Source organism: Leucopleurus acutus (assembly GCF_964270905.1).
Source record: "Leucopleurus acutus genome assembly, chromosome: 2".
NCBI lineage: Eukaryota > Metazoa > Chordata > Mammalia > Artiodactyla > Delphinidae > Leucopleurus > Leucopleurus acutus.
In genome coordinates this window covers 184,151,515-184,178,474 of record NC_139143.1, presented here as the reverse complement: position 1 = coordinate 184,178,474, position 26,960 = coordinate 184,151,515, and the positions used below count along the sequence as shown (strand labels likewise).

Here is a 26,960-nt window from a genome sequence, read left to right as displayed (position 1 = left end):
TCCTCCTCCCGGAAACAAACTAGACTGGAAAACAAACAGCCGGTCCTCCTGGCAACCCCTGGACACTAGGTCGCCATAGTAACAGCAGCAACAACCATCCTTTCTGAGGGGCTATTCTGTGTCCGGCCCTTACATTGACTCCTCAGCTTATCCACTATTTAGTCCCTCACTAGTTAGGAAACTCAGATGCCCACAGGGCTGGGAGGGGAGGCGGGGCTGAACCTGTGTCCTGAAGCCCTTGCTGCCAGTCGCATTCAGGTCTGTGGGTTCTGCATAGCCCGCTCTCCCCCATCTGGCTCCCAAGGGAAGCTCTAAATCCAGATTCTTAAAATGTAAACTCCTGAATTTTAAATGTTGGCAGCCAATTCACTTAAAAATACTACCACCACCAAGAACAGAACACACCTGTGGGCTGGATTTTATTCATTCACACGTGTCCCTGTTATAGGCACTAGGGCCACAACAGGGAACAGTCAGAAAGGCCCCACCCTTCTGGACTCAGGGCCTGGTCGGGGAGAACCCAATGAGGACTCCAGAAATGGATTGCACAGTGGGCGGAGCTAGGGGCTCCGGAGATTATAGCAGAGGGAGGGACACAGGGAGTGATGGATGGGCGGGAGTGAACCTCCTTTAGAGAGGGAAGCCACGGAGGCTTCTTGGAGGAGGCGGCCTCCAGGCTGAGGCCCAAGTAAAGGAAGGAGTGAGCTATGGGAATAGGGAAGAATGTTCCAGGCTGAGGGAGCAGCACGTTGCAAAGGCACTGAGGCTTGGAGGGCTCAAGGAGCTGCAGGGAGGTGAGTATGGCTGGAGGGAACCCAGCCAGGATCTCAGAGCAGCAGGAGATGGGGTGGGGAGAAGGCAGGCACCAGGTCGTGCAGGGCCTCGTAGGCCATGGTGAGAACTGTTTGGAGCAGCCAAGGAAATGATCTGGCTCTGGCTGCTGGTGGAGAGCAGACTGCAGAGGGGCCAGGTAGAAGCCAGGAGACAGGAGGAGAATGCACTAGTCCAGGGAGCGGATGGAGGTACAGGCGGTATGCAGGAGGTGGTGAACTTGAAGGCGGACCAGGTAGGAATCGCTGGTGCCTTGGATGTGGGGTGTGAGAGAAAGATGGGTCCAAGGCTTTGGGACTGAGCATCTGGGTGGATGGCAGGCGTGTGAACTGAGATGGGGAGAAGCAGGTTGGACGGGATATGGGGGTGGAATCAAGCTGAGGTACAGAAGACGTGGTTGGATATGTGGGCCCAGCGTGAACCCCTGCTTCACTGAGCCTGTCACCCCGTCTCTAGGAGCCATGCAGGCTCCAGAGATACGGCAGTGAACAGGGCAGAGTCATCCTTGCCTCGAGGGGATGGAAAGGGTCCTTAGACCCATTTCACAGCTGAGCAAATGGAAGCTCCAAGAGTTTAAGTGACTCGGCCAAGTTTATGGAGGCAGAGCAGGGATCCAAACCCAGGACGGTCAGGCTGCGGAGCTCCGGGCATCCCGGCCTCAGTGATGAGGACAAACTACGTCCCCACCACACCCCATCCTGGAATCCCAGATTTATGAAATCTTAGCGGCAGCTCTATGTGGAAGGGAAAGGTTTGCTGTGAATGAAGACAAGTTCAGGGTCGATGTTTAATTTCCGTAAAGGAGCAATTTCCAAGCCCTTTGATGTTGGCTCCTTGGCATAGAGATGACGGGCCAGTGGCAGGGGTCTCGCCTTTTCATAGCTGGTGTGGCCAGGGCTGCTGATGCCTCTGCAGGTTCGGGAAAGTAATTCATCTCTGCTGCTTCACCAAGACTCTGGAATGTATCCTTCCTGTCCTGGCGCACTTCTCCGGCTCCTTGTGGGGAGTGTTTTGTTCTTGGAGCACCTTCACTTGCTTTGTATAGTTGGCTCCTCCCATCTGTGGGGTGACTTGGGCGGGGTATTCTTATTTGACAGGTGAAGAAACTGAGGCACACAAAGGTTTACGGGACTTGCCCAAGATGACACAGCAAAGCTGAGCTAGAGCAGGGGCCTCTTGCCTCCTGGCACAGTGCTCTTTCCCTGCATGTCTTAATCTGCCTCTCGGGCAGGAGGCAGGCTGTGAAGACACCCCCCACCCCAAGGCTCCAGCTGACCACTTTCTCCTGTCTTGTGTTTAGCAGAGGCATCGTCTGGTGGCCACGGGACCCAGGTCAATGTCACCTGCATTGTCAACGTTTGCAGCGGCTCTGACCACAGCTCTCAATGCCCCTCCCAGGCCAGCTCCACGAGGGACACAGACACCAGCCCCTCTGGCTCCCCGAAAGATGAGCACGTCCCCTTCTCCAAGGAGGAATGCCCTTTCCAGTCCCAGCCGGAGGCTCCAGAGGCTCTGCTGCAGAGCCCAGAGGAGAAGCCCCTGCCCCTCGGTGTACCTGATGCCGGGATGAAGCCCAGCTAACCAGTCTGGCGTGGCCTGTGTCACAGCCAAGGTGGGACCAACCCTTGGTCCTTCTAGGCCCCTCCCCCGCAGGACTCTGACTCTTTCTGGGCCAAATTCCTTTAGCGGCTTCCACGGCCTCAGCCTTCCTCTCACCTGCAGGCAGACGAGGCAGGGAGAGTCATGGTGTGTCCTGTCACGGTGTGTGTCTCTCTCGGAAGGCTGGTAGACACGGATGCGCTGGGCAGCCTGGAACAAATCCCCTGCCTCTCTGAGAGCTGCCCCTCCAGCCGGTCCTGCATGCTTGGTTCCTGGAGCCCTTGTCGTTTTTGGTTTTTACTTTTCTTTTAATCCCTGGGCTCTACCCGGCTCTGGCTTCCTGCTGGGGAGGAGGGATGCTGCATGCATCAGCCTTGGAGAAGGGGCAGTGGGGAAAGAGCAGGGCTTTAGCCTGAATGTGAGACTGCAGGATGGTCCCAGTGGGGGTAGTAGGGGTGGGTGTCATCAATCAGCTGGTTCTGTGCAGGGAGCGGGTGGCAACCCCTGTAGGGGACAGGAGTCCCCCAGGTTAGCTCAGGACTTCTGGAAGCGCCACCTCCAAATCCACTCCTGCTATAGCTCCATCTCGTGCCATGGGGTGGAAACCAGATGCCCAGGCAGGCAGCCTGAATGAGGGCTGTGACCTGGTTAAGACGGCAAACCTCTAACCGGAAATCTCCCAGTTTCAACATGTGGCAATTTAAAAAAACAACAAACAAAAAACCCATTAGGTATCATGCGGATAAACAAGCCAAGTGTAAAAAAGCCAAACTCTGGAGTCTGTATCCTCTGCCTTTGAGCTTCGCTCCCATTTACCCCCAGTTTGAGCTTCCCCTCCCCCACGGTCTGGTGTGGAGCTCCAAGGCCACACCTTTTCCTATCAGGGAATTTCAGGACCTGGAGATGACTGAGGCCCCGCAGCCATCTCCTCCTACCTCAGCCTGGACCTTCCTCCTTCGCCTTCCAAGGGGATGCTCCTGTTTCTCCCGACCCCCTCCCACTGTTCTTGGAGTCCCAGGTCCCCGTGGAGCCTCGGCGCCCCTTTGGTACTGTGCCCACTGAGATCCTGAGTGGTCGTGAGATGCTGAGAGCCAGTCCTGTGTGTGCGTTGTGTGTTGTGGTTCTGTGTAGCCCACGTTGTCAGATCAGATGGCCTGCTGGAAGCAGCCGAAGCTAACACTTTTGCCGAGGGATTCTTCCCCGTTAAGGGGTCAGCCCACTCCCCACAAACGCATGCCCAGGCCCCGTAGACAGTGGACAAGTGTGGCCTTAACCGGATTCTGGAAGGAAGGGGGATGGGGGCCTCCTTGAGAAGACTGTTGGGTCCCTGATATCTGGATCCCTTGTTGAAAAATTCCACTGGACTTGAACTTGGCAGCTGAACTTTTGGAGGGTAGGAGAAGCCCAGCCACTACCATGGAGTGAAGAAAGGCTTCCCACTCCGGAATCAAGATGTCCCTCTGCCTGGACTGGCCAGGGTCTCCAACCACATTGGACCCTTTATGGCCGTGGAGCACCTCTGCCCCCTGGTGGACTGTCCTGGGAGGACCTCAGGCCTCATTGTCATCACTCCAGCAGAACAGGGATGAATTGGAAGGAGACTCTTTCTGGGTGTGGCCTCATTTTGTTACCAGAATTGCCACCAGACCCTTGGTCAAAACCCACCAACCCCTCCCTTGAACAGGAACTAACATACACCTTTAAGTCGCAGGGTCTGGACACAAAGAAAGAAGCTATAGGAAGAGGGAAACAAAAACTGGATAGGACCCGCTGAAACCAAGATGGTGATGAATCTGACCTCTAGTAGACCCTGAGTCTCATTCTACACTGATTTTACTACATTAGCTACTAAATGACACACCTACAATGGCTGTGACCGGAAGTCACTGACCAAAAAAGGACAGAAAAGGGATAGCACCCCATTTCTAGGAAAACCCTGCCCCTTTCCCAGAAAAGTAATGCATTTGCCTCCCCATCATTCGTCTCACTCTAACCCCCATTGTCCTTGCTCCTTAAAAGTAAATCCCTCTCACCGTTAAGGCGAGAAGTGCATTTACGAACTAAGTTCCTGCTTCTCCATTCCCTGGCCATTGAATAAATCTCGCGCCGCTCTAATCTCAGCTTCGGTTTTGTTTTTGGCTGTGCGAACCCAAATGGAAAGAGGACCTTCTACTGCCAAGGCAGGGGGCCTCAGCCAGGCTAGGGCCTACGTGGGGGGTCCATTCGACCTAATTTGGTAACAATTTTCCAGCTTGTGGGCTTGTGTTGATCCCAAGACGAGAGTTTGCACTGTATGTATCCCAGACGACATTCCTGCTTATAAATAAACCTTTCGTTTGTTTTACACATTGGCTGCTGGCTCTGTCTTCGGGTCTGAGCTGGGGGATGTCCATGGTCCTAGTGCCTGACACCAGTGTGAGGGTGAGAAGGTTATGGCCACTGGAGTCTGACAAGTCCAGGCTGTGGCGGGACCCCAGAAGCACCTGCATTACAGCTGAGAGCCCGGCTGTGCCCTCGGGCCTGTGAACAGTGGCAAGGCAGCCCTTTGTCCAGAGCCACCCAGCCGGCCTCCAAATATGCCCTCATCACTTGCCCCGTCCACCACCTCGGTCTCCTGGGCCCTCTCTGAGGGTTGCGGTGGTCTCTGCAGGTCTGCTCGTTCACGTGCTGTCCCTCCTCACTCAGGGAAACAAGACTCTGGTCTCCAGGAGGCCCCAATCTCGGAGACACCTATGAGGCCCATCACTGCGTGCTCAGACTGTAAGCAGGTAAGTTAGGGGGTCCTTGGAGAAAGAGAACCAGGGGTGGCTTTCTTTTTTTTTAAATTAATTAATGAATGAATTAATTTTTGGCTGCGTTGGGTCTTTGTTGCTGCATGGGGGCTTTCTCTAGTTGTGGCGAGCGGGGGCTACTCATTGCGGTGCGCAGGCTTCTCATTGCGGTGGCTTCACTTTGTTGAGGAGCATGGGCTCTAGGCGCGCGGGCTTCAGTAGTTGTGGCACACGGGCTCAGTAGTTGTGGCACGCAGGCTCTAGGGCACAGGCTCAGTAGTTGTGGCGCACGGGCTTAGTTGCTCTGTGGCATGTGGGATCTTCCTGGACCAAGGCTCAAACCCGTGTCCCCTGCATTGGCAGGCGGATTCTTAACCACTGCGCCACCAGGGAAGTCCGGGATGGCATTCTTGACAGAAGAGAAGCCATTTTTGGCTTAAGCTGTTTTGTGACCTAAACCTGGCCACAATGCTTGCCCTTGAACAGTAATCAATGATCTTGAGCAAAGGAATGAAGAAACAAACAACAGTCGGGCAAGAGAAGTGACAATAGCAAAGATAATGCGTCAGTTGTAAGACTCCCAGTTCTGTATCAATGGTGAAGATTGGCCTGATGCAATCAACCACCAGATCAACTAGGGCCTGAAGGACGAGGATGTTGACCTTTTCTGACCCTCGTGACTTCAATCAACTAAAGCTTGGACTCTGCCTGCTGCCCAAGCCCCTTCATGTATACGCATGTACACTTAGCTTAAAACTTCCCCAATTTTGCTGTTTGGGAAGACATTGCTTTGGGAGAGACCCCCGGTGTGCTCCTGACTTACTGCAAGTAATCATAAATCCTTCTCTTGATCTTCGGCTTGTTCAACACCCAACAAGAGGCAAACCCAGTTTTGGGTAACAAGATGAGCACAGGGTCTCTGGGAGCAGAGGAAGACCCCAACCACAGCCAGGGGATCAGGGGAAGGGTTCTGGAGGTGACCTCTAACCTGTTCCTAAGGCATGAACAGGAGTTTTCCAGAATAAAGGATTGGGAGGAGGTTGCAGGCAAAGGGGTTTCCTCATGTCAAGGCCTGAATGGGAGAGAGACCCTGGCCCCTGAATTCACTCAGACTCCTTCCCTGTTTTCTGTCACTCCCTCACCGGACACACCTTTATTCTTGGTGACTTCCTGGACCTCCTCTTGATGCCAAAAACTCAGCCTCTGTGCACCGGTGCCAAATCGAGTCTCGGAGACAGAGTTTCGGTTGAAGTAGAAAAGAATAGCTTTATTGCTTTGCCAGGCAAAGGGGGACATAGTGGGCCTGTGCCCTCAAAAACTGTGTGTCCCGGGCTTCCCTGGTGGCACAGTGGTTGAGAGTCCGCCTGCCGATGCAGGGGACACGGGTTCGTGCCCCGGTCCGGGAAGATCCCACATGCCGCAGAGCGGCTGGGCCCGTGAGCCATGGCCGCTGAGCCTGCGCGTCCGGAGCCTGTGCTCCGCAACGGGAGAGGCCACAACAGTGAGAGGCCCGCGTACTGCAAAAAATAAACCAAAAACCAAAAAACAAACTGTGTGTCCCTACCTGGCGTGGGGAGGGGGATTTGGTGAGGAGTTTTATAGCAGTGGTTTACGGGTGGGGTTGCCAAACCATGACCTTCTCTGGGATGAAGAATGCTTCATCCAGTAGTTAACATCTTCCATTTGTTGGGGGGTTTAGTTCTGTAGAAGGGCTCAAAGCTACTGCTATGTGTATCCCTTTAGGTGGAACCAGGACCCTGCCCCGAGGCTGCACCATTGTTTCTTGACTTCTCCCTTTTCTCTGCATTCCCCCCCACCCCCTTCCCTGATTAGCAACTGTTTGAATCTGCTCTTTGGGACTCAGGGAAGGTCATGAAGGCTGGAGTCTATTCCCTACAATCAAGAAATGGGGGGGCTTCCCTGGTGGCGCAGTGGTTGAGAGTCCGCCTGCCGATGCAGGGGACATGGGTTCGTGCCCCGGTCCGGGAAGATCCCACATGCCGCGGAGCGGCTGGGCCCGTGAGCCGTGGCCGCTGAGCCTGCGCTCCGCAACAGGCCACAACAATGAGAGGCCCACGTACCGCAAAAAAAAAACAAACAAAAAAAAACAAAAAAGAAATGGGGGACACAGAAAGGCTTCCTTGCCCAGGAGCCCCACAGGGTCCTGCTTGGGTTCACTATTGCTGCTGTAACAAATGAGACAAACTTAGTGGCTTAAAACAACATAAGTTCATTCTCTGTAGTTCTGGAATCAGAAGTCGAAAATCAAGGGGTCACCAGGGAGGCTAGGCTGTAAATGGGAGTCTGTTTCTGGAGCCTCTAGGGGAGAATTCGTTTCCTTGCCTTCAGCTTCTAGAGGCACCTTCATTCCTTGGGTTGTGGCTCCTTCCCCCATTTTCAAAGCCAGCAGTGTAATACCTTCCGTAGTCAAATCTCCCTCAGCCTCCCACATGTGACTACGTTGGCCCCACCCAGGGAATCGAGGAGAATCTCCCCATCTCAAGATCCTGCCAGGTTACATTCACAGATTTCAGGGATTCGGACGCCAATGTCTTTCTGGGAGCCATTATCCAGCCTCCCAACCTCCACCATCCATACACTCTTTTAGAGAGACTATCTCACACCCTGTCTTCTCTCCTCAAACCTCTGACCTCACCCCACCATTACCGTCACCTGGTTACCTGGCTGCCCATTTCACTGAGGGGATAAAATAAACACAAGAGAACACCTCAGGCTCTCCCACCACATCTAGCCTCCCACCGTATCTGTGCCCAGGGCCTCAGCTTTCTCCCCTGTGACTATGGATAAACACCCAGGCTGCTGGCTAAGGGCATCCTCCTCTCTGCTCGGGATCTCAGCATCTCTCCCAACTCTAGGACATTGCTCCAGCACCTCTCCTCTCTCCTTCCTTTAGCATCAAATTCCTGGTCTCCCGGATCTTTCCTGCCTGCATGCAAGCATACGAATGATTCTTCCATGTAAAAAACAACTTACTCCCTCATACGCATTAGAATGGCAAATGTAAAAAGAAAGAAAGAGAGAGAGAGGGAGGGAGGGAGGGGAGGAAGGAAGGAAGGAAGGAAGGAAAGAAAGAAAGAAAGAAAGAAAGAAAGAAAAGAAAAAGAAAGGAAGGAAGGAAGAAAGAAGAAAGAAAGGAAAATGACAGGAAGAGGAAAGAAAGAAAGAAAGAAAAAAGGAAGGAAGGAAGCATTGGTGAAGATGTAGAGAAACTGGAACATTTTTGCATTGCTGGTGAGAAAGTAAACTGGTACAGATGCTATGGAATACAGTATGGTGGTTTCTCAGAAAAATTAAATAGGGAATTGCTGTATGATCCAGTGATTCTAATTCTGATTAAACCCAAAAGAATTGAAAGCAGAGACGCAAACAGATACTCATATGCCAGTGTTCATTGCAGCATTATTCACAATAGCTAAAAGGTGGCAGCAAACCAAGGGTCCATGGATGGATGAATGGGTAAACAAAAGATGGTATATTTATACAATAGAATATCATTCAGCCTTAAAAAGGAAAGAAATTCTGACACATTCTGCAACATGGATGGACCTCGCAGACATTATGCTAAGTGAAAGAAGCCAGTCACAAAAAGACAAATACCGTATGATTCCACTTATCTGAGGCCCCCAGAGCAGCCAAATTCAGAGACAGAAAGTAGATGGGGGTTGCCAGGGGCTGGGGGGAGAGGGGTATTTGGAGTTAATGTTTACTGGGTACAGAATTTTCCATTTTGTAAGATGAAAAGAGTTAGGGACACGGATGGTGGTGATGGTTGCCCAACGTGGTGAATATGCAGGCATACCTTGGAGAGAGTGCAGGTTTGGTTCCAGACCACCACAATAAAGCGAGTCACATAAAGTTTTTGGTTTCCCAGTGTATATAAAATTTACGTTTACACCTTACTGTAGTTTATTAAGTGTGCAATAGCATTATGTCTAGAAAAACAATGCACATACCTTAATTAAAAAATACTTTATTGGACTTCCCTGGTGGTGCAGTGGTTAAGAATCCACCTGCCAGTGCAGGGGACACGGGTTCGAGCCCTGATCCGGGAAGATCCCACATGCTGCGGAGCAACTAAGCCCGTGCGCCACAACTACTGAGCCTGCGCTCTAGAGCCCACGAGCCACAACTACTGAGCCCGAGTGCCACAACTACTGAAGCCTGCGCACCTAGAGCCCGTGCTCCGCAACAAGAGAAGCCACCGCAATGAGAAGCCCGCACACCGCAACGAAGAGCAGCCCCAGCTCGCCGTAACTAGAGAAAAGCCCGCGCGCAGCAGCAAAGACCCAAGGCAGCCAAAACAAAAACAAAAAACAAAACTTTATTGCTAAAAAATGCCAACCATCATCCGAGCCTTCAGTGAGTCGTAATCTTTTTGCTGGTGGAGGGTCTCACCTTGATGTTGATGCTGCTGACTGATCAGGGCGGTGGTTGCTGAAGGTTCTTATTTTTAAAAATAAGACAACAGGGGCTTCCCTGGTGGTGCAGTGGTTGAGAGTCTGCCTGCCGATGCAGGGGACACGGGTTCGTGCCCCGGTCCGGGAGGATCCCACATGCCGCGGAGCGGCTGGGCCCGTGAGCCATGGCCGCTGAGCCTGCGCGTCCGGAGCCTGTGCTCCGCAACGGGAGAGGCCACAACAGTGAGAGGCCCGCGTACCGCAAAAAAAAAAAAAAAAAAAAAAAAAAAATTGGAGTCAATTCTCTCAAACCCTACAGCTGCTTTATCAACTACGTTTATATAAGATTCTAAATTCCCTGCTGTCATTTCAACAATCTTCATATCACCTGTACCAGGAGTACATTCCATCTCAAAAAACCCACTTTTTTTTGCTCATTCATAAGAAGCAAGTCCTCATCCATTCAAGTTTTATCGTGAGATTGCAGCAATTCAGTCACATCTTCAGTCTCCACTTTTAATTCTACTTCTTTTGTTATTTCTACCACATCTGCCGTTATTCCTCCACGGAAGTCTTAAATCCCTCGAAGTCATCAATGAGCATTGGAATCAACTTTTTCTAAACTCCTATTAAGGTTGATATTTTGACCTCATCTCATGAATCATGAATGGTCTTAATGGCATCTAGAATGGTGACTCCTTTCTAGAAGGGTTTTTTAGCTTACTTTGCCCAGATCCACCAGAGGACTCACTATCTATGGCAGCTATAGCCACACAAAATGTATTTCTTAAATAATAAGACTTGAAAGTTGAAATTACTCCTTGATCCATGAGCTGCAGAATGGGTATTCTGTTAGCAGGCACGAAGACATTAATCTCCATCAGAGCTCATGAGTGACCAGGTGCATTGTCAATGAGCAGTAATATTTGGAAGGAATCTTTGTTTCTGAGCAGTAGATCTCAACAGTGGGCTTAAAATATTTAGCAAACCATGTTGTAAACAGATGTGCTGTCAATCCAAGCTTTGTTGGATTTATAGAGCGCAGGCAGAGTAGATTTAGCATAATTCTTAAGGGCCCTAGGATTTTCATAATGGTAAAATGAGCATTGACTTTAACCTAAAGTCACCAGGTACATTAACCCCTAACAAGAGAGTCAGTCTGTCCTTTGAATCTTTGAAGCCAGGCACTGACTTTTCCTCTCTAGCTATGAAAGTCCTAGATGCCATCGTCTTCCAATAGAAGGTTGTTTCAGCTACGTTGGAAATCTGTTGTTTAGCGTAGCCACCTTCATTCATTATCTTAGCAAGATCTTCAGGATAACTTGCTGCAGCTTTTATATCAGCACTTGCTGCTTCACGTGGCACTTTTATGTTATGGAGACGGCTTCTCTCCTTCAGCCTCGTGAACCAACCCCTGCTGCCTTCAAACTTTTCTTCTGTCGTTTCCTCACCTCCCTCAGCCTTCCTAGAATTGAAGAAAGTAGAGCCTTGCTCTGGGTTAGGCTTTGGCTTAAGGCCTTGTTGTGGCTGGTTTGATCTTCGATCGAGACCACCAAAACTTTCTCCATATCAGCAATAAGGCTGTTTTGCTTTCTCATCATTCATATATTCACTGGAGTAGCACTTTTAATTTCCTTCAAGAACTTTCCTTTGCATTCACAACTTGGCTAACTGGCACAGGAGGCCTACCTGCCTATCTCAGCTTTCAACCTGCCTTCCTCAGTAAGCTTCATCATTTCTAACCTTTTTTTTTTTTTTGGCTGCATCAGGTCTTAGTTGCGACATGCAAGATCTTCATTCAGGCATGTGGAATCTTTCACTGCGGCCCACGGGCTTCTCTCTAGAGGGCTTCTTTCTAGTTGTGGCGTGTGGGTTTTTTCTCTCTCTCGTTGAGGCGTGCAGGTTCAGTAGTTGTGGCACGTGGACTTAGTTACCCCGCTGCTTGTGGGATCTTAGTTCCCCGACCAGGGATCGAACCCACGTCCCTGCATTGGAAGGCAGATTCTTTACCACTGGACCACCAGGGAAGTCCCCCATCATTTCTAACTTTTGATCTAAAGTAAGAGACGTGTGATTCTTCCTTTCACTTGAACACTTAGAGGCCATTGTAAGGTTATTAGCTGGCATGATTTAAATATTGTTGTGTCTCGGGGAACAGGAAGGCCTGAGGAGAGGGAGAGAGATGGGGGAATAGTTGGTCAGTGGAGCAGTCAGAACATACACAACGTTGATTAACTTCACCATCTTATATGGGCGTGGTTTTGGATGCCCCCCAAACAATTGCAATAGTAACATCAAAAATCACTGATCACATTTCACCATTACAAATATAATAATAATGAAAAAGTTTGAAATATTTCAAGAATTTTTTTATTTTTGGCCGTGCCACGGGCTTGCAGGATTTTAGTTCTCCAACCAGGGATTGAATCCAGGGCCCTCGGCAGTGAAAGCGTGACGTCCTAACCACTAGACCACCAGGGAATTCCCGAAATATTTCAAGAATTATCAGAACGTGACACAGAGATACAAAGTGAGCAAATGCTTTTGGAAAAATGGCACCGATAGACTTGCTAGACGCACAGTTGTCACAAATCTTCAGTTTGTAAAAAACGCAACGTCTGCAAAGCACAATAAAGGGAAATGCAATAAAACAAGGTGTGCCTGTACTTAAGGCCACTGAACTGTTCTCTCAGGAATGATTGAGATTGCAGATTTTATGTTATGTGCATTTCGCTACAATTACAAACAGCAAAACCTCCTTGGAAACAATTCTCCCTTCAGTTACTGTCAGATTTCCCAGCTACTGTTTTGTTTTTTTGGCCACACTGCACAGTTTGTAGGATTTTAGTTTCTGGACCAGGGATTGAACCCAAGGCCATGGAGGTGAAAGTGCTGAGTCCTAACCACTGGACTGCCAAGGAACTCCCAGCTACTCCTAACAGCAAAACATGTAGAAAATGTTGTCTGTTGGCATTCACTATCTCCAATTTATCTTCTTTCATTTTCTCTTGAGCTCACACCAGTGAGGCTGTGTCCACCTCACCACTAAAACTCTACTGGCCGGGTCGCTGCTGACACTAACCCTGCTGCTTGAGTCACAGAGGCTCTCAGGTCTCCTCTCACTCCCCCTGTGGGCAGCGTTTGACCCAAGTGACCAGCCCCCTCCCTGAAACACGCTGCTCACCTGCTTCCAGGAGCACACACAGCCCTGGCTCTCCTGCCGGCTCGTCTCGGGGGCTCCTTCTGCCTCCTTTGCTTCTCCCTCCTCATCTCGGCCCTTGGGCATCTTCTCCACCTCCCACACCCTCCCCTGCGAGTCCCATCCAGCATCATGGCTTTAAGTACCACAAATGCATCCTGCCGGCTCCCAGTGTTTGAATGGGTAAGTATTACTGTGCTCCTACTTCACAGCAGGCACTGCTCTAGGTGTTGGGAAACAGCAACGACTAAAACAAATGGGTGGGAAGAGAGACAATAAGAAAACACACAAATGGCTTACAGCAGATGGTACAAGTATTAAATTAGGGGTATTACATGCTTCTTAATAGCATCTAATCTACTTTTTCTTTGCACCAGTCAGCATCCCAGGATAGAGCTCTCATTCCCACTCATGTTTATGGGGTACTGCTCTTAAGTACAGTATACCTGACTCATTAATTATGGCTGGGCCATAATTAATGGGAGTAGTATTTTCTAAAAATGGATTCATGCACACATCCAAGCCACATTAAAATTTCAACTTAGAGTTTCTACAAAGTCTGTCTCCATTCTATGTGAGGAGAATGAAGCTGGCCACAGAGAACGGAAGGATTGGGGGATCCCCCTCCTGGATCAGGACATCAGGGAAGGGACCAGAGAGGTGACTTGGAGAAGAGGCCTGACGAATGGAGGGAGGGCTGGAGCATGACCTGGGGCTAGGATGGGGCACAGTGAGAGGGAAAGAGAGGGGCCAGGTCTAAAGGGCTTCCCCTGTCCTGCTAAGGTGGGCAGTGGGCAAAGGGACTCACTGAACACTTGTAGCTACCTAGAGGTAGCGCTAGATCTCACAGGTTAAGGGCTCACTCCCAGAAGACTGCCTTCATTTCACACACCAATCACAGGTCCAGGTGTTACCTGTGCTTCCAACCGACCTCTTTCTTATACGACAACCAACTTTGGTTTCATTACTTTGCTGAAGCAGCTCATAGGACTCAAGAAAACAGTTTACTTATTAGGCTACCACCTTATTACAAAGGATACAGCTCAGATTCAGGAAGAGCCAGACAGAAGAGATGCAAAGGGCAACGTTTATGTGAGAAGGGGCCGGGGCTTGCGTGCTCCTTCTGGGTGCACCACCCTCCCAGCACATCCACTTGTTCAGCTGGACGCTTTCTGAACCCCGTCCTTTTGGGGTTTTAGGGAGGCTTCATTAATAGGCGTGCTTGATTGAATCACTGGCCATTGGTGACTGACTCAACCTCCAGCCCCTCTTCCCAACCCAGAGGTAAGGGGCTGAGGTGGAAAGTTCCAACCCTCTAATCACGTGGTTCATCCCCCTGGCAACCAGCCCTCATCCTTAGGGGCTTTCCAAAAGCCACCTATGAACATAAACTTAGGTGTGACTGAAAGGGGTTTGATATGAATAATAAGACACTGGTTTTGCCTTTATGGCTCTGGAGCTATTTCAGAAATGAGGACCCAAGGACAAATATCTGAACAAAAGATGTTCCATTGCTCTCATCACTTGGGAAATTCCAAAGGTTTTTTAAGAGTTGTGAGCCAGGAATGGAGGATGAAGATCAAATATATACTTCTTATTATAAATCACAATATCACAGTGGGTAAATTTGGAGTAACTGAAGGCAGCCACCTGCCTGATGGGTGAACCAGTCAAAATGGGCCAGTTGAAGACCCTCCTGCTTCTTTCTTTTCTTCAACTGAGACAGAACAAGTGGTTTCAATGAGGTAGAGGCCAGCACAGATGGGAGCAAGCAACTTGTGGATTCCTCTTCATCTAGTCTGCATTCAGGCATCGTTGTTATGGGGCACTGATGGATTAGCACAGAAGTCAAGAGTTGTGGGCCTTCAACTCCACCTTTCCAGGTGTGAATCCTGGCTCCACCACCTTCTGTCTGTGTGACCTCAGGCAAGTTAATGACCTTCTCTGTGCCTCACTCTCCTTATCTCTAAAATGAGGTTAAAATATTACGTCCCTCAGAGTAAGGGATTAATGCATGAACTACTATCTGTGAAATACTTGGAATTGTGCCTGACACATAGTAAGTGTTCAGTAAATATAAGTGGCTATTTTTGTGTGTTGGGGGGGTGGTCCTGGGGATGCAACAGAATGCCAGCTGGAGCTGGCATGCTAGGAGGGACTGTGTGAAAAAATATGTGTAGACTATGCCCGTGGTGAGTGCTAAGAAGGAAAATAAAGCAACGTAAGGGGACAGACGGGAGTGGGGGTATTGCTGGTTTGCAAGGGGAGTTCAGGAAGGCTTCTCTGAGGAGCTGGTATTTGAGCAGAGGCCTTGGTAAAGGGAGGGTGGGACAGCCTTGGAACCTCAGGGACAGGACATGAGGTCAAGAGGGTGTCTTCAGAAGCCAGGGGAAGGATGTTGGGTTTTATTTCCCACATCATGGGAGAGATCTGAGCATTGCCTGCTCTAAGAGTTGCGAAACCGAGCTTCCGTTATTTTATCTCCATAGTTGCTCCGGGAGATAGGCAAGGTACCCATTATCTCTGCCGTGCAGAGGAGGGCAGGACCGTCTGGGCTTGATACTCATCTAAGGAGTTGAGTTGGGTGGACAGTCTGTTTACTGTGGGAGGCTCCTGATAACCAGCTCTGTAGAAGTTTCTCTCTCTCTGGGGACTTCTCTGCTCCACCTGGAGCTCTATATTCAGAAACCAGAAACCAGGGCAGCATCTGGAAAGCTGGGCGTTTGCTCAGGGCAAACCTAAAGGTTAAGAGTCCTGCGATTGTACCTTAGCTCCACCCATAACCTGCTGTGTGAACTTGGAGTAGCCACTGTCCCTCTCTGGAGCTCAGAATCCCTCTGTAAGATGATGGGGCTGACCCCTGAGCTATGGTCTGTGCTTTGTCCTTCTTCCCACAGAGTGACAGTACCACCCCTGCCCAGGCTGTCTGCATTTTCTCAAGAGACTCTGGACCTGCTCTGTCAAATACAAATACTGAATTTTGAAGACTTAGTACAAAACATATATAAAATAGCTCAGTAATAATTTTTATACTGATTACATGTTGAAATGATACTATTTTGGAGATGTTAGGTTAAATAAAATATTAACACTAATTTCACCTGTTTCTTTGCACTTAGTGTGGACGCTAGAGAATTTAGAATTATGTGTGTGGCTTGCATTTCTATTGGACAGTGCTGCTGTGAAAACTTCTGGATCTGATTCATTCATATTTAAAATTATAGCTCCCTCTCCCCTAAGATGCCTACCTCTCCCATGGGACTCTTACAGTACTTATCACCTTCTCAAATATTGTATAATTTACATGTGTTATATTTAGTGCTCACCATCTGCTCCTCTTGCTAGAATACAAACTCCAATAGGGCATTTTTATAGACAAAAATATGTCTGTTTTGCTCAGTGATGTAGCCCCAAGTGCTTAGAAGAGTGCCTAATGTATAGGAGGTGCTCAATAAATGGTGAAAGAATAAACGAATGAATGTAAGCCTAGGGAGGATGGGGGTTCCACCATTGCCAATTCTTCCTTTTTTTTTTTTTCTAGAGAAGCTCCAGATATAGATTTTCACAAGTGAGCTCCAGCTTTTAAAATGTAACTTAACTTCAATTATTTTAAGCCTTTGTGTGGGCCAAAAGGAACATTTCTCCAGCAGTTTTGGCTGACTGTCTGCAGCCGCTCTGGTCTAGATGATCTGAAGGCCGGGTAGGGAGGGGCCTGATACTGGGGAGTACTGAGCAGGGCCCCTCAAATCTGCCTGCCCCAGAAAACCTGGCCCTTCTGGGCCAACATACATCTCAGAGTCTAGGGTGGATGGTAATTAAGGATATCCCCCATCTCCTGCAGCCCCTCACCTGTTATGTGTCAGAAACTTGCAGCTTTGGAGGACACAGCATGGGTGGGGGACCATGGGAGGACCTTCCCTGTGGCCAACACAACCCCTTTCCTTCTGCCAGGACAACATTTGACCTCTCTGTTCCCTGTTTTGTCCATAACGAGCATACATTTCGCTCTAATAATTGAAGCTCAGGGCTGTGGGCTGGTGCAGGAAAGGCTGAGGCCATTATGGACAGGGATTCAGGCTCACAGCAGAGTCCTGCCTTGTCCTATGGTCTCTCTGCATGACTTTAAGTTCCTTCCCCTTCCTAGTCCTCAGTTTCCCCTTCTGTACAATGAGGGCTTTGGATCAGCTCTGCATTTCCAAACCCATCACCTGGGGAGCTGGGTCCCCCTGCAGACTCCCTGAACTTGAACCCTTGGGGGCCAGTTCTTCCCACTGAGGCCACCATCTAAAACTGTACAGTCCTCCTTCCTACCTTGCTTCCCCGCGTTATTTCTCTCTTTAGTGCCCATCACCATCCTGTTCACTCTATATTTTATGCTGACTTTGTTTGTTCTCCGTCTCTCCTCCCTTGCTGGTATGTAAGCCCCAGGAGGGAGGAGATCTTTTGAATATCAGCTTTATTGAGGAATAATGAACAGAAAACACAATTTCAATTTTAAGTGCACACTTCAATGAACTTTGACAACTGTATACAGACTCATGATCATCACAACCATCAAGATCCAGAACAGCTCCATCACCCTGAAAAGTTCCCTCCTGTCCCTTCCTAGTCAATCCCCTCCCTCCACCCCTGTCCCCTGGCCACTACTGGTCTGCTTGTGCCATTCTAGTTTAGAATAGCATAGAAATGAAATCATTATGGTACATGGCCTTGCGTGGTCTGGCTTTTTTCACAAAGCTAATACTTCTGAGGTTCCTCCAAGATAGTATCTGTATCAGCAGTTTGCTCCTTTTTACTGCTGAGTAGTATTCCACTGTATGGGTCCACTGCAATCTCTTTTCTTCTTTTATAAACATTTAAATTATTTATTTATTTATTTTGGCTGCACTGGGTCTTAGTTGCGGCATGCAGGATCTTTAGTTGTGGCATGCGGACTCTTAGTTGAGGCATGCGGACTCCTTAGTTGCGGCACGCATGCAGGATCTAGTTCCCTGACCAGGGATTGAGCCCAGACTCCCTGCACTGGGGCGTGGAGTCTTACCCAGTGGACCGCCAGGGAAGTCCCTGCAATATCTTTATCCATTCTCCTGTTGATGGATATTTTGATTATTTCCTGTTTTGGGCTATGATGAATAAAGCTGCTATGAATATTTGTGTATAAGTTTTTGCATGCACATGTGCTTTCATTTCTCTTGCGTAAATACCTGGGAGTGGGATGGCTGTGTGGTAAACGTGTGTTAAGATTGATAAGGGACCGAGGCCCAAAGACTCTCAGTGATACTGGTTGAAGGAATGGTGCCCTGGCATCTGCGTTTTAAATAAACTCCCCAGGTACAGTCAGGTGTCTCTGTGTTGGAAGATCTGGACCCTGAGCTCCTTCAGCTCTGATGGCTGCCTTCCCTTCTGCCTTCTGTGGAGTCTAGGGTTTTACACCCAAACCTCAGCTTCTGGGGGGACCCAGTGTTGAGATTCTGATGGGTTGACCCCCACCTCAGAGAAACTCAGGCCTTGCTTGGGAGTGAGTCAGCCCACAAGCACCTTCATTAGCTTAGCATCATGAGGGCTGATAAATGTCATGGTAAATAGATAGTCTTGCAACCTTGCCAGCCTGTGACCTTCGTCTTCTGACTTTTTATGAGCCTGAGATGTTCTTCCTGCCCTTCTGGTGATAATCCAAGATGAGGCGTTCATTTGTTCATTCTTTCATAGCATTGGGCCTTTTCTGTGCTAGGCCATGTCTAGGTACTGAGGAAACATTTGTGAAAAAGACATAATTTCTGCTGTCAGTGAACTTTCAGGGTGATGAAAGATAACATAGGTATAAACAAATAAGATGATCTCATCTCAGGCAGCATTAAGTTCTGTTAAGATAATATAACAGCGTAATGGATGAGGGGAACTTCAGATACGGCAGCAGAGAAATCCTCTCTGAGATGGAATGTTTGAAGCAAGGAGTGGCCTGTATGATTATCCAGAGCTGCCCTGTAGTCATACAAGTCTATTGAGCACTTGAAATGTAGCTAGTTTGTATTACGATGTGCAGTAGTGTAAAACACACACCAGGTTTAAAAAACTAATATAAAAAACCCCAAAATACCTTATTAATAATTTTTTTCTGTTGGTTACAGGTTGAGATGATAATATTTAGAACATATTGGATTAAATAAAATATATTATTAATTTCACCTTTTTCTTTTTCCTGTAAAAAATGTACCGACTAAATAAATGTACTATGTGGCTTGCATTATATTCCCATTGGACAGCAGTTAGGGTAAAAGCATCCTAAGCAGAGAGATGCAAATGCAAAAGTCCCGGGGCAGGAACTGAAGGATGCTGGGACAGAGCGGGCCCGGGAAAGAGTGGCAGAAATGCGAATGGAACAAATTCAGTAGGATCTTGGTGTCGGCTCTCTGAGGAGGTGGGTTTTAACTTAAGTATAATGCGGAAGAGGTTTTGACAGGAAAGTGGCATGGTATTAATTATGTTTTAACAGACTCCTGCGGCTGATAAGTGGCGAACAGATTGCGGGAGGGTCGTTGTAGACGGAAGAATTCTGGGTTCTAATACTTCTGAGCCAATATGTCCTATATATTATCCTTCCCCCGGACTCGGTTTACCCCCGCGCTGTAAAATGGGGGGGCTGTTTGGGCCTTTCTACCGCTTCAGCCCCAGCACCTGCGAGCCCTGGAGGGGCGGGCAGCCCTGCAGGAGCTGCCGCGGGCGCCAGGGGGCGCCTCCTCGATGACTCGGCGCTCGGCTGGCCAGGCGCAGGCGCGTCGCCCGCTCGATTGGTCGGGTCGGGGCGGGTCTGAGCGCAGCGGGCCAGCGCCATTGAGGAGCTGCGAAGAGGAAGCGCCGCGCAGTGCTTGGCTGGGGCGGGCGGCCCGGGACACCTACAGGTACGGGCCGAGGCGGGGCGGCGCCGGGCGGCGAGCAGGGCCGGGGGCCGCAGGGCGGGCGTGGACCTGCGGTCGACCGCTCCGACTTCGCTTCAGACCTGGAGGCCCCGGCCCGCCCGGGCGGAGCGCTGCGCTGGGAGCCCGGGGACCCCGGCGTCCGGCCCTCCGGCCGTCTAAGCTCCTCGGGGGATCCCTGGGGTGTCCGAGCCCCAGACGGCCCCGAGCGCCCCGCCCTCACCGGGACTCTCGAGTCCGAGGCCCTGCGGGCACCCGAGTCATATGCTCGGGCGTCCTGAGCCTCCCGGGACTTCGGCGTCCGTGTTCTGGGGAGTTTGAACCCCCGCCGGACCCGCACGCTTTTCCGGGTCGGGGCAGCCTGGTGCCCTGCGATCGAGGGGGTGTCAGGCCGCGTCTCCACGCGGGAGCCCAGGGTATGAGCTCCCTTGCCTTATGCCCAAGAACATGGCTCCAGTCAGGGCTCCAGAGGGTCTTAAACATCTCCTTCCCCAGCTTTCTGGGGTCTCGTTCTGGGATGGGACATCAGGCCTCAAACCTCTCTTTATCCCTCGCCTCCCGGGGTCACATCCTGGCTGAGCCCCTCCTTCCGGGGCTGGGACGCGCGGCTGTGTTCCCTTCAGGCTGTATCTGGGAGGTGGGCTCTCCGTCCCCTGGAGCCGGGCTTAGGGTTCCGAGAGCAGAGGGGCGGCAGGCGGGCTGGAGGAGCCTCGCCTCCTGGGCAGTCTCCTTCCTGCCGGGCCTCCGCCCCTCTCCGGCCTCCGATGTCCGAGCCCGCAGGGCCGGCAGCCCTCAGCCCCGCCGCCTCCGCTCCCGCGTCCTGTTGCCAGCCCTTCCTACTCAGGGCTCCAGGGCTCCAGCCGCTCCTCGAGGGAGGGGCCTGGCTCAAGGTCATGGCCGGCTGTCTGCCCACCGGTAGGCTGAGCACTGATCCCCAGTGTCACCTGCCCCACCGATTAGGGGAGGCCAGGTGGGGTTAGTACCAGGCCTAGAAACCCTGATGGACCAGAGTGTAAAAACACTTTGGGATTCTGGCCAGTCTGGCGGCCTTTCCTGACACCGGATTCCTTAACGGAATCCTTGAAGTGGCCTCAAACCTGCTCTAGATGCTTAGCAGAGCTAATGGATGCCGTCTAGCTTGGGCCTCAGTGTACTTACTGCACAGGGCGTTTTATAGTGTTTCTTACCCCATCTTCTTTTAATCAGTGCTTTGCATTCGTCCACCTTCAGGGAAGGTAGGGTAGGGCCAGATCTTGTGTGCAAACTGACGGTTGTTTCCCTTTATGAGGAGAGCACTTGTGGACGGCACCAGAGAGAGTTTGTTGGCACTTAGGACCAGAATCAATGGCAGCAACTTCAGAAGTAAAGAGTTTTCCAACTTTGGCTCTTTGCCTAAGTGTGTTTGGACTCTACATAGTAAGACTAGGTTAGTCAGGTTCATGTTTTGTTTTTGTAGGTTTACTCATTTAAAGTTATAGAAAGAAGTGATTCCTTTACTCAGGCTGTTAAACATTTCTTATTTTAAGAAATTTGTTCTTGTAATCTCTTTAAATAAGTGTATGCAGTAATTTTTAGCAGATTCCTAATTTTACATAAAAATGTAGCTTTAAAAAAGATCTTTGGAAAGAAATTAGTATTTTTCCAAATGCTGTTTATTTTCTTACGTTTTTACTGTCGTTGTTGACAAAAGTTAATCTTCTGTGGAAATGCAGGACACTATTGACAAATAAAAACAGATTTTTCCTGGAGGTTAACTCTTGTACAGCTTTGTGTTTGGGGGTTTCTGGTGGGTGGAGGCCTCTCAGTTGGGGTAAGAGTATCTCCTGGCACTAAGGTGAATAACTGGAGGTGGGGCAAAGTGCTTGGAAAGGATCCCGAAAGGGCCGGTTCCAAGTGGGATGCCTGCCACAGCAAACCTGGAGTGTCAGGCTTGGTAGGCTGGTGTCCGACATGCTTGGCTCAGAGCAAGATTTGGAGCCCACAGTTCTAACTAGGATCTACTAGCTGAGCAATCTTGGAACCCATTTAAACTTTGGTGTCTCAAGTTCCCTCATGTTAACTTTATGGAATACTAAAAATAGTCTCTGTTTTGTAATGCTAATAAACAGCAGTTATTGTAATGACAGCAGTAAATCAGCACTGACTGTAAATACTGCAGCTGGAACCAGAGGATTTCTGTTGTCTGCAGTTACTGACTAAGGGGGTCCCTTGTATCAGCACTGTCTGGTGTCCAGGTACCAGCAATGCAGCTCCAGGACAGTTAAGAAGAACGATAAACCACTGTTGTCTTCCTTCCATTTATATCATTTTATGAATGAGCCTGATGAAGAGGTTTGCAAAATTGATTTCGGGAAGGCTTAAAGAGGATCGGTGCAGAATATGAAGTTTATTGATGCAATCTCTTAGGCCATTTTTGCCTTAATCTAGGAGAGGGTTTCTCAACCTTGGTACTGTTGGCATTTGGGGCTGGATAATTCATCGCTGCGGGGGGCTACCTCGTGCATTGTAGGAGGTTTAGCAGCCTCCATGGTCTCTTCTCACAAGGTACCAGTAGCAATCCCCCCAGTCGTGATATTCAAAAATGTCTCTAGACATTGCCATATCACATCTGGATGAGAACCTCTGATCAGGACAGTCTAGTCCCCAGGTCAGTCATCAAAAGCAAGCAGTTTAACAATCAGTTACATTGAAAAGATACACAACTTTGAATTGTAGGTAATTTTTGGTAAATTTATAAGCGACTATCCCTTGCAGCTGCATCAAAGTGCAGATGTACTGGTTTGGCCCTCCATTTACTGGTGGGGGCATCGTATAGTGCTTTCCATCCCGTCTTTTTTTTTTTTTTTTAAATTGAAGTATAGTTGATTTACAATATTGTGGTAGTTTCAGGTATACAGCAAAGTGATTCAGTTATGTATATTTCAGATTATTTTCTATTATAGGTTATTATACAATATTGAATATTCTTCCCTGTGTTATGCAGTAAACCCTTGTTGCTTATCTATTTTATATATCTTAGTGTGTCTGTTAATCCCATACTCCTAATTTATCCCTCCCCTCTTCCCCCTTTAGTAACCATAAGTTTGTTTTCTATGTCTGTGAGTCTGTTTCTCTTTTGTATGTAGATTCATTTATATTATTTTTCAGATTTCACATATAAACGATATCATATAATATTTGTCTTTCTCTGTCTGACTTCACTTAGTTTGATAGTCTCTAGGTCCATGCATGTTGCTACAAATAATATTTCCTTCTTTTTTATGGCTGAGTAGTATTCCATTATATATATATATATATATATACACACACACACACACACACACACACACACACACACACACACACACACACACACACACACACACACACACACACACACACACACACACACACACACACACACACACACCCCCCCCCCCCACACCTTCTTTATCCATTCATCTGTTGATGGACACTTAGGGTGCTTCCATGTCTTGGCTATTGTAAACAGTGGTGCAGTGAACATTGGTCACCCCATCTTTTCTTAAATCTGTGATTTGCATCCAGCCACCTTCAGGGCAGGTAGAGTAGGATATCACCTTGGAAAAACTGTCAGGTTTTTCTGTTCATTTCCTTTTTTTTTTCTTTCATAGATTCTTCTGTGACCATGAGAGAGAGAAATAATGATCCATGAGTTTTAAACACCTTGTCTTGAGGATATAGTCATGTTGGAAGGTCTTGTAGCCTGGGTTCTCAATACCTATCTAGGGAAATATGTCAATAACCTGAACACTGATCAGCTGTCCGTTGCGCTTCTGAAAGGTGAGTGCATGTATCTCTTTTTGGTGAAGTATGCTTTGCAGATTGCATTTCTATTTTTTATGTTCTTTTTGTTGTATTGAGAGTGATAAACCCCGATGGACAGATAGCTTTGTATTAAATATGTATAAAAGGAAATAATGTTCTTCCATATGACGCTGATTATTATTACAGGGTAACTTAAGTATATAGCTGGATTGTTGTAGGTTTTAGGGGACTGTTAAATATTAAAAGGAAAATAAAAAAGAAGACCATGCTACTGGTGACTGTGCTTTACCCCAGTTAATTTTTTAGTTTTATGAAGCTTTGTGGAGGCAGCCAGGATGTAGTGACAATGGCATTGGCTTCAGCTTCAAATCCTGCTGTGTTACTTGTTAGCTACATGAACAAGTCACTGAAATTCTGAGCCTCAGTTTCTTTAGAGAAAGAGGGTAATGTACCTTTACAGCATCGCTAAAAGGATCAAGTGGAGTGACCATTGAAGCTCCTATCCTGCTGGTGTGTAATAGACACCCAGTAGAAGTTTTAAAATACGTTACTGTGGGGTCTTCCAACAGAATTTCTGAGTTCTTGTCTTGCTGAGTAGTAACGTACCTAAAGCTTGAGACATTTTAGCCTTTACAGGTCTATACTGTGTAAATGCAGCCCAGTGGTTTGATGTGGGGATTGGAAAGCGGCTTTCTTCTCCTTCTCCTTGTTTTAATTTAAGTTCTGTTTGCTCAACTCAAAGTGGAACCCTTTAACAAATCTAGAGAAAGAAGATAAAGTCAGTTTGCAAACATGTAGAATCATAGAAAGAGGAAAGGAGGCCTCAGATATAGTGGAAACCTTCTGGGCTTCCTGGGAGTATGAGTTTTGGCAAGTGGACCAGGGCAGGTTAGTGGGGCTAGCAGTGATCCAGATGTGTGTATAGTCTGAGCACAGGGTGCAGTGATTTTCTCTTCCCAGAAGCAGCATTCTCCGGGGTTTTCTGACCCACCTAAACCAGTGGAGCGATCACAGCAGCAATAGGCGGTGGCGAGCTAGCATGGTTGCACCTCCCTGCTCCCTTCCTTTCTTTGGAAACAGAAGTGGGTTCTTTCCTGTTCTTCGGCTTTTCCTTCTGCCCTTTCCTAGAAGGCAGCTGCTTAGTGGAAAGTGAAAGTGACCAATTGTCAGGGTGGGGCTGTGTTTAAAGTGCAATAATAGTGTCAGGTTCACCTCTTTGGTCACTTATTGAAGTTCTCAGACACACTGTGAAGCTAACCAGGTTGTACAGGGCAGGTAACAGGGCCTAGAAGGAGCAACATTGTTATTAGCAACAACATTGCTAATAACAAAGCTGGCTTTCTCAAGAGTGGTATGGTAAGAAGAAGGATCTTTGCTAAAGAAATGAATAAATAGAAATTTGTGGTACCTGACAAATCATGGAGTCTATACTAATAATAGATTTCTAATCTCAGCAATTTTAGACAGAACATATCTTGTAAGGACAGCTGTGTGTATCTCTGAAGCTTTCTACTGCTTTTCTGTGCTTATCTTTTCTTAAAAATTATTCTCTATGGCTTTTAATGAACCTGTGGAATTTGAGGAATGTTTCTCTGCAGAATAGAAAAATGCTTTTTCTTTCAAAACTTGTGTCAGTTAGGTACTCCGTCCTTATGGCTCCAAAGCACACCACGATGCTTGGCCAGAAAAGTTTTAGAGCATTGCAATGCACTGAGAGAATGGCTTGTAAAGGAGTTGACACTTTTTGTTGATCTTGATGACATAGTTAAGCAGTGTTTGGGGGCAGAGGGTACTAGATAGGAATAAGAATGTTATTTCAGTCTGTCTGCAAATATTTACAGATGCTTTGGAAGATGCAAAGGCGACTGAAATAGTGGTCAAGGGTATAGATTTTGTAGCCAGACTGGGTTTGAATCCCAGTTCCTCCATTTACCAGTAACTTGGGCAAATTACTCAAATTCTTTTTTTCTTCTTCTGACAGTTTTATTGAGATATAATTGATATAGAGCACTGTGTAAGTTTAAGGTACACCGTATAATGGTTCGACTTACATACATCATGAAATGATTATCACAGTAAGTTTAGTGAACATCCATCATCTCATACAGATACAAAGTTAAAGAAATAGAAAAAACATTTTTTCTTGTGATGAGAACTCTTAGGATTTACTCTCAACTTTCATATATAACATATATGTTAACTATATTTATCATGTTGTACATTACATCCTTAGTACTAAATTACTCAAATTCTACTAAGAATTAAATAGAAAATTAAATATTAAAATTGCTTTAGTCTCCCTTTCTGCAAGTTGGAGGTAATATTAACTATCTCATAAGGTTCTAAGAACCAAACACATTAATGTAGGTTCAAAGAGCTTAGAACTGTTCTTGGTCCTCCGTCAGTGTTAGTCATCATCATCATACAACCAGCAACATATGATTAGCTGGTGGGTTGGACTTCAAGGGTAGATTGTGCACACATGCTAAAAGCAATAAAAATGCAAAGTAGCATATGAGTAGTGGAAGGACAGAGATAGCACTTGTATAACATTTCATTTGTTCAGTCATTCGACAGACTTTCACTGAGCACCTGCTTTGGGTAAGGCTCTGTTATGGAATGATACAAAACGGGGAGACAGTAGAAAATACTTGGAGCTCAGGCATAGGGTCTCCCTGGTTTCACCACTTAACAGCTGTTTGTGACTGTGAGCAAGTTACGGAAGCCTCCTCTTCATCCTCTGTCCCTCTTGCTGCCAGAGATCACACAGGTCTGGTATGAACTCTGGTATTACCACTGACCGGATCTGTGACTTTTAAGCAGACTGCTTATCCTTTAAGCTCATTTTTCTTATCTTAAAAATGAAGAAAATAATAGTATTTCCTCATATTTTTGTGAGGATCAAATGAAGAAATGCATATGAAATGCTTGGGACATAGTAAGATCTGACTGAATGATAGCCATCCTCATCTTCCGCCTCCTCCCCCCCCTCCTCCCCCTCCCTTCCCCCTCCTCCTCCCTCCTCCTCCCTCCTCCTTCCCTCCTCCTCCCCTCCTCCTCCTCCTTCCCTCCTCCTCCCTCCTCCTCCCCCTTCTCCCCCTCCTCTCCTCCTCTCCCTCCTCCCTCCCCCTCCTCTCCCTCCTCCCTCCTCCTCCCCCTCCCTCCACCTCCTCCTCATCGTCATCATCATCATGGTCATCATCATCATCATCCCAGCTCCACCTCTATAATCCCTGCCCTCAGAGAGCCATTAACCAGTCCTGGAGACAGAAATAAGTGTTCAGTAATACAAGGCAGTATGTATTACGTTGTTATACTAGAGATACAGGCATAATGCAGTGGGAGGGGAGTCATTCATCTTGTCTGGAGGGCCCTGAGAAAGCTATTCTGGGGGTGGCTTTGAGTGGATCTTAGCAGGATTTTGATAGATGGCCCAGGCTGG

General features: G+C 48.1%; 2 protein-coding genes across 2 annotated transcripts in view; both read left to right on the top strand.

Annotated features, from left to right (window-relative positions):
• TNFRSF1B (TNF receptor superfamily member 1B) overlaps window positions 1-4,740 on the top strand; it is a 35,924-nt gene extending 31,184 nt beyond the window's left edge. The window contains exon 10 of the mRNA XM_082832756.1: window positions 2,132-4,740. Within this exon, the coding sequence (XP_082688882.1) occupies window positions 2,132-2,412 (281 nt within the window). The 3' untranslated portion in view covers window positions 2,413-4,740. The remainder of the gene's footprint in view (window positions 1-2,131) is intronic.
• A 14,874-nt stretch (window positions 4,741-19,614) lies between these two features.
• Window positions 19,615-26,960, top strand: part of VPS13D (vacuolar protein sorting 13 homolog D) — a 245,178-nt gene continuing 237,832 nt past the window's right edge. The window contains exons 1-2 of the mRNA XM_082834553.1: window positions 19,615-19,717; window positions 23,365-23,533. Of these exons, the coding sequence (XP_082690679.1) occupies window positions 23,437-23,533 (97 nt within the window). The 5' untranslated portion in view covers window positions 19,615-19,717; window positions 23,365-23,436. The remainder of the gene's footprint in view (window positions 19,718-23,364; window positions 23,534-26,960) is intronic.